General features: G+C 40.2%; 2 protein-coding genes across 2 annotated transcripts in view; one reads left to right on the forward strand and one right to left on the reverse strand.

Annotated features, from left to right (window-relative positions):
* Window positions 1-11,051, forward strand: part of Lmln (leishmanolysin-like (metallopeptidase M8 family)) — a 58,196-nt gene extending 47,145 nt beyond the window's left edge. The window contains exons 14-18 of the mRNA XM_013019318.1: window positions 337-469; window positions 1,699-1,858; window positions 5,763-5,893; window positions 9,150-9,360; window positions 9,998-11,051. Coding sequence (XP_012874772.1) covers window positions 337-469; window positions 1,699-1,858; window positions 5,763-5,893; window positions 9,150-9,360; window positions 9,998-10,098 — 736 coding nt within the window. The 3' untranslated portion in view covers window positions 10,099-11,051. The remainder of the gene's footprint in view (window positions 1-336; window positions 470-1,698; window positions 1,859-5,762; window positions 5,894-9,149; window positions 9,361-9,997) is intronic.
* On the reverse strand, window positions 503-970 carry LOC105988017 (60S ribosomal protein L36a-like). Its single transcript, XM_013019509.1, has one exon. It carries the CDS (start codon window positions 922-924, stop codon window positions 604-606), a length of 321 nt encoding a protein of 106 aa, XP_012874963.1. The 5' UTR covers window positions 925-970; the 3' UTR covers window positions 503-603.
* Window positions 11,052-11,350: the final 299 nt, after the last annotated feature.

Genomic DNA, 11,350 nt, shown 5'->3' on the forward strand with positions numbered 1-11,350 from the left:
CCGGACCCAAAAAAAAAAAGCAGATTTGCAGATCTCAATTTTACTGGCAAAAACAGAGAAGAAGATGAGCAGGATTTTATTTAATAACAGTACAATATTGTTAGAATTCATCTAGCATTAACCTTCCATATCCATATTAAGCATTTCCTTTTATCCTATAATAACTGTCTTTCTTCAAAAATTTACAGTAGACTATTGAAATTATAGTTTGAAAGATAAGCTGTATAATGGACTTACAGTATTTTCTCCAAAATTTGTTACTAAGATACACGGAATTTACTTAATAAACTTTGTTATAAAAAATAATTGATATCAGGTACTTCTCTCCATGTGCAGGAGACAGATGCTCAGTCCTTACTGTGACACTCTCAGAAGTAACCCACTGCAGTTAACCTGCAGACAGGACCAGAGAGCAGTGGCTGTGTGTAATCTACAGAAGTTTCCAAAACCATTACCACCAGACTACCAGGTAACATTTGTTTGACACGCAATTTTTTTTTGGGGGTATTTTCTGAGATTTATTAGTTTTCCATCAGGTAATTTTATAGCTTCAAGATCTTCCCCTCAAAATTAAGACCCCCACCTCCCTCCTCCCCCCAAAGTTTAGAACTGGATCACTTGGCCCTTTCTCTTCTTATCTCCTCCCAGTTCAAAATGCTTGCATCTCTTGATGGCCAGCATCCTCTTGGATCTGCAGTTAGGCTCAACACATTCAAGCCTCAGCACAATCTTCTTGGTGGTTTTAGCCTTCTTTCGGAATATTGGCTTGGTCTGCCCACCATAGCCGCTTTGCTTCCGATCGTAGCGCCTCTTCCCGTGGGCATATAGAGAATCTTTGCCCTTCTTGTACTGGGTCACTTTGTGAGGCTGATGCTTGCCACATTTCTTACAGAAAGTCCTTCTGGTTTTGGGTACGTTGACCATCTTTGTAGTAGAGCTGTCGGGAGACCCGGAGACCACGACACGCGCCTCACGCCTTGACGCGCAATTTTTAAAAGCTGTCTCCATTTTGAACTGGGAGTACATTGTGTTCAGTTTATAAATGTATAAGGAACTAGTTTATAGCAGTTATATCGTGATAGTGGCAGAAGCTATTTAGAATATTTGTTGTTGTTTTTTTGTTTTTTCCATTCCTGGGGCTTGAACTCTGGGCTTGGGCGCTGTCCCTGCACTTTTCAGCTCAAGGTGAGCGCTCTACCGTGTGAGCCACAGCGCCACTTCCCATTTTCTAGTGGTTTTTATTGGAGATAAGTGTCTCTCAGCCCTTCCTGCTCAGGCTGGCTCTGAACTGTGATCCTTAGATCTCAGCCTCCTGAGTAGCTAGGATTACAGGTGTGAGCCACCAGCGCCCAGATCCACTTTCGGCTTTTTTTTTGAAAGTAGTTTATCGAAGACAAGAGTCTCACAGACTTTCCTACCTGGGCTGGCTTTGAACAGTGATCCTCAGATCTCAGCCTCATGAGTAGCTACGATTACAGGCATTCACCACTGTCACCCAGCCCATGAGACTCTTAACTCCATTAAACCACCAAAAAAGCCGGAAGTGGAGCTCTGACTCAAGTGATAGAGTGCTAGCCTTGAGCAAAAAAAAAAAAGCCCTGAGATGATTGCTATAAGTTGCCTATAGACTTGATTCTTATTATACAAAATGATTCTTACTTTCCTATCTTGCTTTTTTTTTTCCTTTTATTTTTGCAGTATTTTGATGAACTCAGTGGAATACCTACAGAAGATTTGCCTTATTATGGTGGGTCAGTAGAAATTGCTGACTATTGCCCTTTCAGTCAGGAATTCAGTTGGCATTTTAGTGGTGAATATCAGCGCAGCTCCGATTGTAGAATACTAGAAAATCAACCAGGTTAGTGGTCTAGTGAAATGAAGTGCATGTGTGTAATAAGCATGTGTGTGTCAATGGCTCATGCCTGTAATCCTAGCTACTCAGAAGACTGAGATCTGCAGATTGAGGTTTGAAGCAAAGCCAGCCCCAGCAGAAAAATCTGTGGAACTCTTATCTCCAATTAGCCACCAAAATGCTGGAAGTAGAGCTGTGGCTCAAATGATAGAGTGTTTGCCTTGAGCAAAAAAGCTCAAGAACAATGCCCAGGCCCTGAGTTCAAGCCCCAGGCCTAACAAAAATAAAATATATATATATATATATATATATACATATGTACAACAATGAAAAATAGAGATTAAGGGCACAGTCCTTGGAGTCATATATGCTGGTGTTGGTGCCAGGTTCTCCTGTGCAGAGTTTTTTGTTTTAAATGAAAAACACCTTCAGTAACCTAGTTTTTCCTCTCTTGGGAAGTGTCATAATTTATAAATAACATTTCTTTTTTTTCTTTTTTTCTTTTCTTTTTGTTAGTCCTGGGGCTTGAACTCAGGGCCTGGGTACTGTCCATGAGCTTTTTTGCTCAAAAACAATCTCAAATAGTACTGAGATGTGTGTTTCCAGTACCCATCTATCAGAAGTTACTTTTTTTCCGAGCTAAGCACTGATGGCTTACACCTGTAATCCTAACTGCTAAGGAAGCTAAGATCTGGAAAATCAAGGTTTTAAGCTAGCCTGAGAAAAAATGTTTGTGAGACTCCATCCAGGTAGCCAGTAACATGCTGGATGGGAGGCATAGTTTTCAAGTGGTAGAGCACCTTCCAAGCAAAGAAGCTGAGTGAAGGTAAAGCCCTGTGTTCAAACACCAGTATACAATAAAAGACAAAAAAAAAAAAAAAAACTTCACCGCATGTACAGTAACAGTTTCTTAGAGTTATTCTGAAGATTAAATAAATTAATATAGTAAGTGCTTAGAACTGTCTGACACTTGCAAAGAATTTTGGCCATTACGTAACAGGCATATATGCACATAGACTACTTTGAGCAATACCTTACATTTCACAGTTCTTTTTACTTGTAAAGCATTTTTATTATTTTTCATTTCATTTTTCTAAAACTTTAAGGAGAAACATAGGGAACATGCTACAGTATTTCACTGTCTAATTAACAGATAATAATACTATTAACTGCGTTGGTACAAGATTCTCCTGTGCAGAATTTTTTTTAGTGAAAAACACCAGTAACCTACTTTTTCCTCTCTTGGGAGGTATCATATTTATAAATAACATTTTTTTGTCAGTCATGGGGCTTGAACTTGGTCTGGACACTGTGAGCTTTAATGCCACCTCTGGTTTTCTGATAGTTAATTGGAGATAAAGTGTCTCAGGGACTTTTCTGCCCGGGCTGGCTTTGAACCATGATCCTCTGATTTCAGGCTCCTGAGTAGCTAGAATTATGGGTGTGAGCCATCAGTACCTGGCTAACATGTCAGTTTTAGCTAGCAAGGTAATGTTGTTGTCACGTGGCCAGTAAGATATTTGCATATTACTTGCTTCATTTTAATACGTATAAGAACAAAACATAAAATAAATTAGAAAAGAATAAAACATGAAAGGAATAAACCATGTAATTAGAGTATTCCATAATAATAGGTATAGCTGACACAAACTTTATAAACAGAAAGATTCTTACCTCTGATAAAAATAAATAATAAGGGGCTGGGAAGGTGGCTTAGTGGTAGAGCACTTGCCTTGCATGCATGAGGCCCTGGGTTCGATTCCTCAGCACCACATAAGCAAAAAGAAAAAAGCCGGAAGTGGCGCTGTGGCTCAAGTGGTAGAGTGCTAGCCTTGAGCTGAAGAGCTGAGGGACAGCGCCCACGCCCAGAGTTCAAGCCCCATGACCGACCAAAAAAAAAAAAAAAAGAACATGGAAGCCTGGAGCCCATAACATGCCTGCCAATCCTAGCTACCCAGGAAGCTAAGATCTGAGGATTGTGGTTCAAAGCCAGCTTGGGTAGGAAAGTCCATGATTTTTTCTTTTCTTTCTTTCTTTTTTTTTTTTTTGTTGGGCATGGGGCTTGAGCTCAGTGCCTGTACACTGTCCCTAAGCTTCTTTTGCTCAAGGCTGGAGATCTACCACTTGAACCACAACGCTACTTCCAGCTTTTTCTGTTTTTATGGTGCCGAGAAATCAAACCCAGGGCCTCATGCATGCAAGGCAAGCACACTATCACTGAGCTACCTTCTCAGCCGTTCTTACTCATAATACCAAGTTTTTTTTTCAAAACGTGTATGTGTCTGTGTGTGTGTGTGTGTAATTTTTGATTGTGGGGCTTGAACTCTGGCCAAGTTTTTTTTTTTCAAAACTAGTATGTGTGTGTGTGTGTGTGTGTGTGTGTGTGTGTGTGTGTGTGTGTGTGTGTAATTTTTGATTGTGGGGCTTGAACTCTGGGCCTGGCAGCTGTGCCTCAGCAATTCAGCTCAAGGCTAGCACTCTACCACTTGAGTCAGAGTGCCACTTTCTGGTTTTCTGGTGGTTAATTGGAGATCAGAGTCTCATAGACTTTCCTGCTTGGTCTGGCTTCAAACTGCAATCCTCAGATATTAGCCTCCTGAGTAGCTAGGATTATAAACATGAACCAAATTTTCTTCAATCAAGTTTGATTTGTTTTTCTTTTTCTTTCTTTTTGGAGGGGGTGAGGGGGGAGGTCGTGGAGATGAACTCAGAGCTTGGGAGTTGCCCCTGAGCTTTTCTGCTCAAGGTTAGCACTCTGCTACTTGAGCCACAGCTCCACTTCCTTGATTTTTATGTTATTATATATTTTTAATTTTTTTCGTTGTCAGTACTGGGGCTTGAACTCAGGACCTTGCTCTCATGTTTAGCTTTTTTTTTTTTTTTTTTTTTTGCTTAAGGCTACCTTTCTTTTTGTTTGGGTTTTTTTTTATTGTAAAGGTGATGTACAGAGGGGTTACAGCTATATAAGTAAGGAAAGGAGTATAATTCTTGTCGAATATTGTTGCCTTCCTCATTTTCTTCCCCTCCCCCTCCCCCCCAGACTGATTTTCTGACATACCTTTGGTGGTTAATTGTGGAGATAAAAATCTCACAGACAACTCACTCCTGCCTGTAATCTTAGCTATTCAGGAGGCTGAGATCTGAGGATTATGGTTCAAAGGCAACCCTGGCAGGAAAGTCCATGAAACTTTCATCTCTGATTAACCACCAGAAAACCGGAAGTGGAATGGTGGCTCAAAGTGGTAGAGTGCTATCCTTGAGCAAAAGAGCTCAGGAACAGAGCTCAAGTCCCTGAGTTCAAGCCCCACAACCAGCAAAAAGAAAAAAAAAAGAATCTCAGACTTTCCTGCCTGGGCTGGCTTTGAATCTCCATCCTTAGAACTCAGCGCTCTGAGTAACTAGGATTACAGATGTGAGCTACCAGCACCCAGCTCAAGTTTGATATTGACGTAACTCAGCATCCCTGCCTCTGCCTTGTCCCCTAAAGCCAATCTTAACAGCAAAAACAGAATGATTCAATTTCTTGTTCTTATTCTTTGCATTCAAAATCAGTTTGTGTGCATGCCTGCGTGTGTGCCTGAGTGTGTGTGTGTATATGTGTATATGTGTGTGTCCATCCTGGGACTTAACCTCAGGGCCTGGGTATTGTTTCTGAGCTTTTTTGCTCAAAGCTAGTGCTCTATCACTTGAGCCACAGCTCTACTTCTGGCTTTTTTTTTTTCTTGCTAGTTAATTGGAGATATGAGCTTGGCCTTAAAAAAAAAAAAAGCCATGGCTTTTCTTACCAGGCTGGCTTGGAGCTGCAATCTTTAGTTGTCAGCCTTCTGAGTAGCTAGAATTACAGGTGTGAGCCACCTGATACCCCAGCTTTAAAATCAGTATTTGAGAAGATTTTTCTGGTTTTCTTCAGAAATTTTAAAAAACTATGGTGCTGAGAAGTACGGACCTCATTCAGTTTGTCTAATTCAGAAATCAGCATTTGTCATGGAAAGGTGTGAGAGAAAGCTGAGCTACCCAGACTGGGGGAGTGGATGCTACCAGGTAAGGTACATGCTTATTATAATTATACCAAATGGATGCTTTTCTCTTGTGGTCTTTATTTATTAAGTTATGTTTTCTGTATTTTATATATTTTACTGATCATTAACTTATTTTGGTTATTTGTGTAATTGCTAGTTTAAGTGCAGTAAAAATATTGTCATTTCTTTGAGACAAATTGCCTTGGAACATAGGTTTAAAAATAAACATAATTGGGGCTGGAAAGGTGACTCAGTGGTAGAGCACTTGCCTTGCATGCATGAGGTCCTGGGTTGGATTCCTCAGCACTACATAAGCAGAAAAGGCCGTAAGTAGTGCTTTGGCTTAAGTGGTAGAGTGCTAGCCTTGAGCTGAAGAGCTGACAGTGCCCAGGCCCAGAGTTCAGGCCCCATGAGGGACAAAAAAAAAAAAAAAAACGTAAATAAATGAATAAAAAAGAAAAATAATTATACTACATTAGTTAAGTTCTATTGTAATTTTACTTCTGGGCATATGTCCTAAGGAAATAATGGTAAATGTGTAATTTTGTTCTTGAACAGATATTACTTTGTAGTGAGGAAAATGTACATTTTTATTTCAAAAGATTTGAAGAAAGCATCAGTTATAATAATTAGTAAGTCAACTGCTGATTAATAATAATTATTTCTCCCTGAAGACATAGTACAGTGGTAAAGCACATGCTGCTTACACGCACAAGGCCTCACATTAATCCAAAATAACACACACACACACACAGCCCTGAAATTAGAACTTTGAAGAAGAAAAACCACTTTTTTCTTAGTTATCTATATATATGTCTGATACTTAGTGTCTGTGTACCTTAAGAACTGATCAAGATGCAGGAAATCTTTAACTTAGGGCCATGCAAGTCAGTGAACTTTCCCTACCCACTAACAGATATCTGGGAAGAGATTGATTGTGAGATTGAAGAATAGCTGCAAGATCTAAATGGACTTCTTATTTAGTTAATTAAAAATTTTAATTGTTATTATAAAGGTGATATACAGAGAGGTTATAGCTACATAAGTTAGGTAATGAGTACATTTCTTTCTGGACAATGGCACCCCTTCCCTTGCTCTCTCCCAATTTTTCCCTCCCATCCCCACCCACAAGTTGCATAGTTCATTTTCAACATGATGTCTTTTTTTTTTTTTTTGGTTGGTCGTGGGGCTTGAACTCTGTCCCTCAGCTCTTTAGGTCAAGACTAGCGCTTTACCACTTGAGCCACAGCGCCACTTCTGGTTTTCTGGTGGTTTTTATTGGAGATAAAGTTGTGGGCCTGGGCCCTGTCCCTCAGCTCTTCAGCTCAAGGCTAGTGCTCTACCACTTGAGCCACAGCGCCACTTCTGGCTTTTTTCTTTTTGCTTATGTGGTGCTGAGGAATCGAACCCAGGGCCTCAGGTATGCAAGGTAAACGCTCTACCACTGAACCACCTTCCCAGCCCCAGCTTCATGGGATTTCTGTTCATTTCTCTTTTCACTTTGTTGGATCCTATCTCTTGGTGGGTTTTTGAGGACTATATAAGCAAGAATAATTTGGAAACCTCATGTATCTGCAAACCTCACTGTACCACCATCATTCCCAATTATAGCAAAACTTTGTCTCTAGGGGGCTGGGAAGGTGGCTCAGTGGTAGAGTGCTTGCCTTGCATGCATGAGGCTCTGGGTTCAATTCCTCAGCACCACATAAGCAGAAAAAGGTGGCTCAAGTAGTAGAGTACTATCCTTGAGCTGAAAACGTAGAGGGACAGCACCTAGGCCCAGAGTTCAGGCCCCATGACTGGCAAAAAAAAAAAGAAAGAAAGAAAAAAAATTGCCTCTGCTCAAGGAGGATCTCTTGCTGAGTCCATGAATTTAGTTGGCAGAAGACAGATGAACAGGAGGAAAACTCCAGTTTATTTAGTAAAGTTCTATGGGACATACAAGCCTTCACAAGGAAATGAAAAACCAAACAAATGGTCCAATGTGTATGATTTTATATCAAGTATAAAAAAGGAGACAATTATGGGAAAGGAACTAATGGATATGGGATGGCTAAAGGAAAACAAGAGCTACTTTTACAAGGTTGGTTGTTCAGAATTCTCTCAACTCTTGACTACTTATCTCTGGTGATATTGATGTTTCTTTCTTTCTAGAACAGGAAGAACGTCTTTCATGTGGGAGTTACATCTTCTGCTTTCCCAAAGAAAGAGCCTTTAGCTCTAAAATAATGTCAAAATGGCATGTTTGGTCTGATAGTATTCCTCAATAGTTTGGCTCAATATAGCTTTCTTTTAAAAAATCATTTTCCATATACTTCTGAAGGTGTCTAGTTTTCAGTGTCTTTCTGATTTTTTTTTATTATATGTAATCTTTTTTTTCTTTTCTCTCTAGAAGCTGTTAAATCCTCTCCTTTCTTTTTCCCCACTCTCCACTATGTGTTCAGAGCTTCCCAGTTGATTTCCAATTAGTTCTTTTTTTTTTTTGTCAGTCGTGGGGCTTGAACTCTGGGCCTGGGCGCTGTCCCTCAGCTCTTCAGCTCAAGGCGAGCACTCTACCACTTGAGCTATAGCACCACTTCCGGTTTTCTGGTGGTTTATTGGAGATAGGAGTCTCATGGTCTCTCCTGCCCGGGCTGGCTTTGAACTGTGATCCTCAGATCTCAGCCTCCTAAGTAGCTAGGATTACAGGCATGAGCCATCAGCGCCCGGCTCCAATTAGTTCTTGAATGTAAATAAACTGCTAAAGATCACCAAAAACAGACTCAGCCCTTCATAAACTAGAGTTTATAATCTTTCTAACTGTAGTCCTTATATCTAGATTCTACTTATACAAGTAGCTGACTTAAAAGACTCAAGTAAGCTGAATCAAAAACAGCAACAGGAAAATCTAGTTTGTACCGCAGAATACATGGAAGCCCAAGAATTGCTAGCACCAGGAAGTCAGAGGATACTAGCCTGGTAAAAAAGCAAGACCCTTTGCTGAATAATTTAAAAAATTTGTCAGTAATGGGGCTTGAACTCCAAGCCTGGGCACTGTCCCTGTGCTCTTTTGCTCAAGGCCAGCATTCTACCACTTTGAGCCATAAGTGCCACTTTCGGTTTTCTAGTGGTTGGAGATAAGAACCTCACAAACTGTCTTGCCTAGGCTGGCTTTGAACCAAGGTCCTCAGATCTCAGCCTCCTGAATAGTTAGGATTACAGGTGTGAGCTACCAGCATCCAACATGAGAAATTTCATATCCTAGAACCTTACTGACCTGAATTTTTTCCCATTTGAAGGTTTCTTGTTCTCCCCAAGGTCTGAAGGTTTGGGTCCAAGACACTTCATATTTATGTAGCCGGGCGGGGCAGGTCCTCCCAGTCCGAATTCAGATGAATGGCTGGATTCACGATGGGAACCTGCTCTGCCCATCATGCTGGGACTTCTGTGAGCAGTGTCCACCAGAAACAGACCCTCCAGCTGCCAACCTCACCAGAGCTCTTCCACTGGGTGAGTGCTCTCTGTGCTTGAAGGAAAGAGAGACATTCCCTTTAAGGGAAGGTCCTCATCTGTTGAAAAGTCTTCCTAGTGTAAGGTAGATAAGTGACACTGCTACTTTGTATAGCCAGGGTAAGAAATGTGCTGTATAAGAAGCCTGACCCTCATCAAAGAACTCATTGAGAGTTAAAAAAAAAAAAGTGGATGGGTCATCCATTCATTTTGAAATTAAGAGTAAACAAAATTCTTATCATAGGATAAGCAACCAAATATATGTTAGTTGTATCATGACTCTATGACTCTGAGAAGACATTGAGAGAAACACTTTTTTTTTACTCTAACCTGGTGGATGCATCTTTTCTTCCTCCCTATGTATTCTGTTCCTCTGTATTATAAAAAAAAAAGGCGGGGGGAGACTGAAAACATAGTTCAAATGGTAGAGCACCTGCCTAGTAAGCAGAAGGCCCTGAGTTCAAATCCCAGTAACATAATACAAAATATAATATGTGTTTCAAGAAGTCACTTGATGCTTTTAAGGTAGTCCTGTCCATCTCCTAATAATCACCTCTACTCTTCTGACAGCATTTAAATGTTATGGTTTAATAAAAAAATACCTGTTGAAAGTCAATTTTTTTGTTTTCAACCCTAGATCTTTGTTCCCGTTCTTCTAGCCTGGTGGTCACCCTCTGGCTTCTTCTAGGCAATCTGTTTCCCCTGCTGGCCGGATTTCTCCTGTGTGTGTGGCATTAGGAATGGAAAAGTGAACTCTCAAGATGTTCACTATGTCATGCTCCTGTGAACAGAACACAAAATCTTAGTGAATGCTTCTCTATGCAGATGGCACAAGTGGCATTCCTGCCTTTGGCTTGGAACTGTTGACCACAGTCAGACCCTGAACCAAAGCTTCAGTCCTCATCAGCCTCACAGCCACCAGAGTCTGAAGAGGATAAGGATTGCAAGTCACCAAGTCTTGGTGCTTAGCATACATAATCTCCTGAAGTTTTCCTCTGAAAATGGGATCATTGGAATTCTCAGAGTGATTGCATACCTCAGCATTTTCATTAACCTAAGAAATGGGAAAGTTCATCTTCCCACACTGAAGTAACTTCACAACAACTACATTTTGCAAGCTATGGATCCAACTCTCAAAGTATAAGATGTCCTTTGATTTACAGGAAATAATTGAATTGAGATTTCTGCATCACTATTACATCTACTTAATTTAATGGGTGTATGTGGTACACTGAAATCATTATCTGAGTTGCTTGTTCTGAAGAATTTTAAATTAGATCTTTTAAATCTTATGATTTAACCATGCTTGCCTTTTTTGCCAGCTATGTGGCAGATTACCACAGTGGTGTTAGTGTTGCCTGCAGCACAGACTGGTTTCCATTAGAGATCTACTTCTATTAGCATTCCCATTATTTTAACAGTGGATTGAAAAATGTGGAAACGAGTAAAACACACTGCTCTGTAAAAACACTGACATCATTCGAACAGAAAAGAAGACAATTGTATGTCTTTTTTCAGAAAATAATTATGACGACTATAATCTTAAGAAAAGCAGAACTATCAGTGTGGATCAAAAGAAATTTTGATAATGATAGGTAGGCAACTATTTCCGGGTAGGCTAAGGAGATGTTACAGAAGAATTCCTAATATCTAAAAATTATCTTCTGGAAAAGAAGAAAAATGTAAATCAAAGCAAGTTGGCCCAAGCTGGGCACTGGTGGTGTATGCCTATAATCCTAGATGCTCAGTAGGCTGAGATCTGAGGATCAAAGTTCAAAGCCAAGCATAAAATCTATGAGACTTTTATATCTAATTAACCAGCGAAAGCCAAAAGTGAAGGTATGGCCCAAGTAGTATATTGTGCTAGCCTTGAACAAAAAAGCCAAGTAAGAGCACAAGGACACAAATTGAAGCCCCATTACTGGTACAAAACAAAACAAGATAGTTCTAATTATTTACTAGTCAGAAATTGCTGCATGTTCAGTGTACA

This window comes from Dipodomys ordii, unplaced genomic scaffold (genome assembly GCF_000151885.1).
Source record: "Dipodomys ordii isolate 6190 unplaced genomic scaffold, Dord_2.0 Scaffold45, whole genome shotgun sequence".
Lineage (NCBI taxonomy): Eukaryota > Metazoa > Chordata > Mammalia > Rodentia > Heteromyidae > Dipodomys > Dipodomys ordii.

Excerpts from the sequence above, each read along its gene's own strand:
- LOC105988017 (XM_013019509.1), bottom strand. The coding sequence starts at position 924 with ATGGTCAACGTACCCAAAACCAGAAGGACTTTCTGTAAGAAATGTGGC.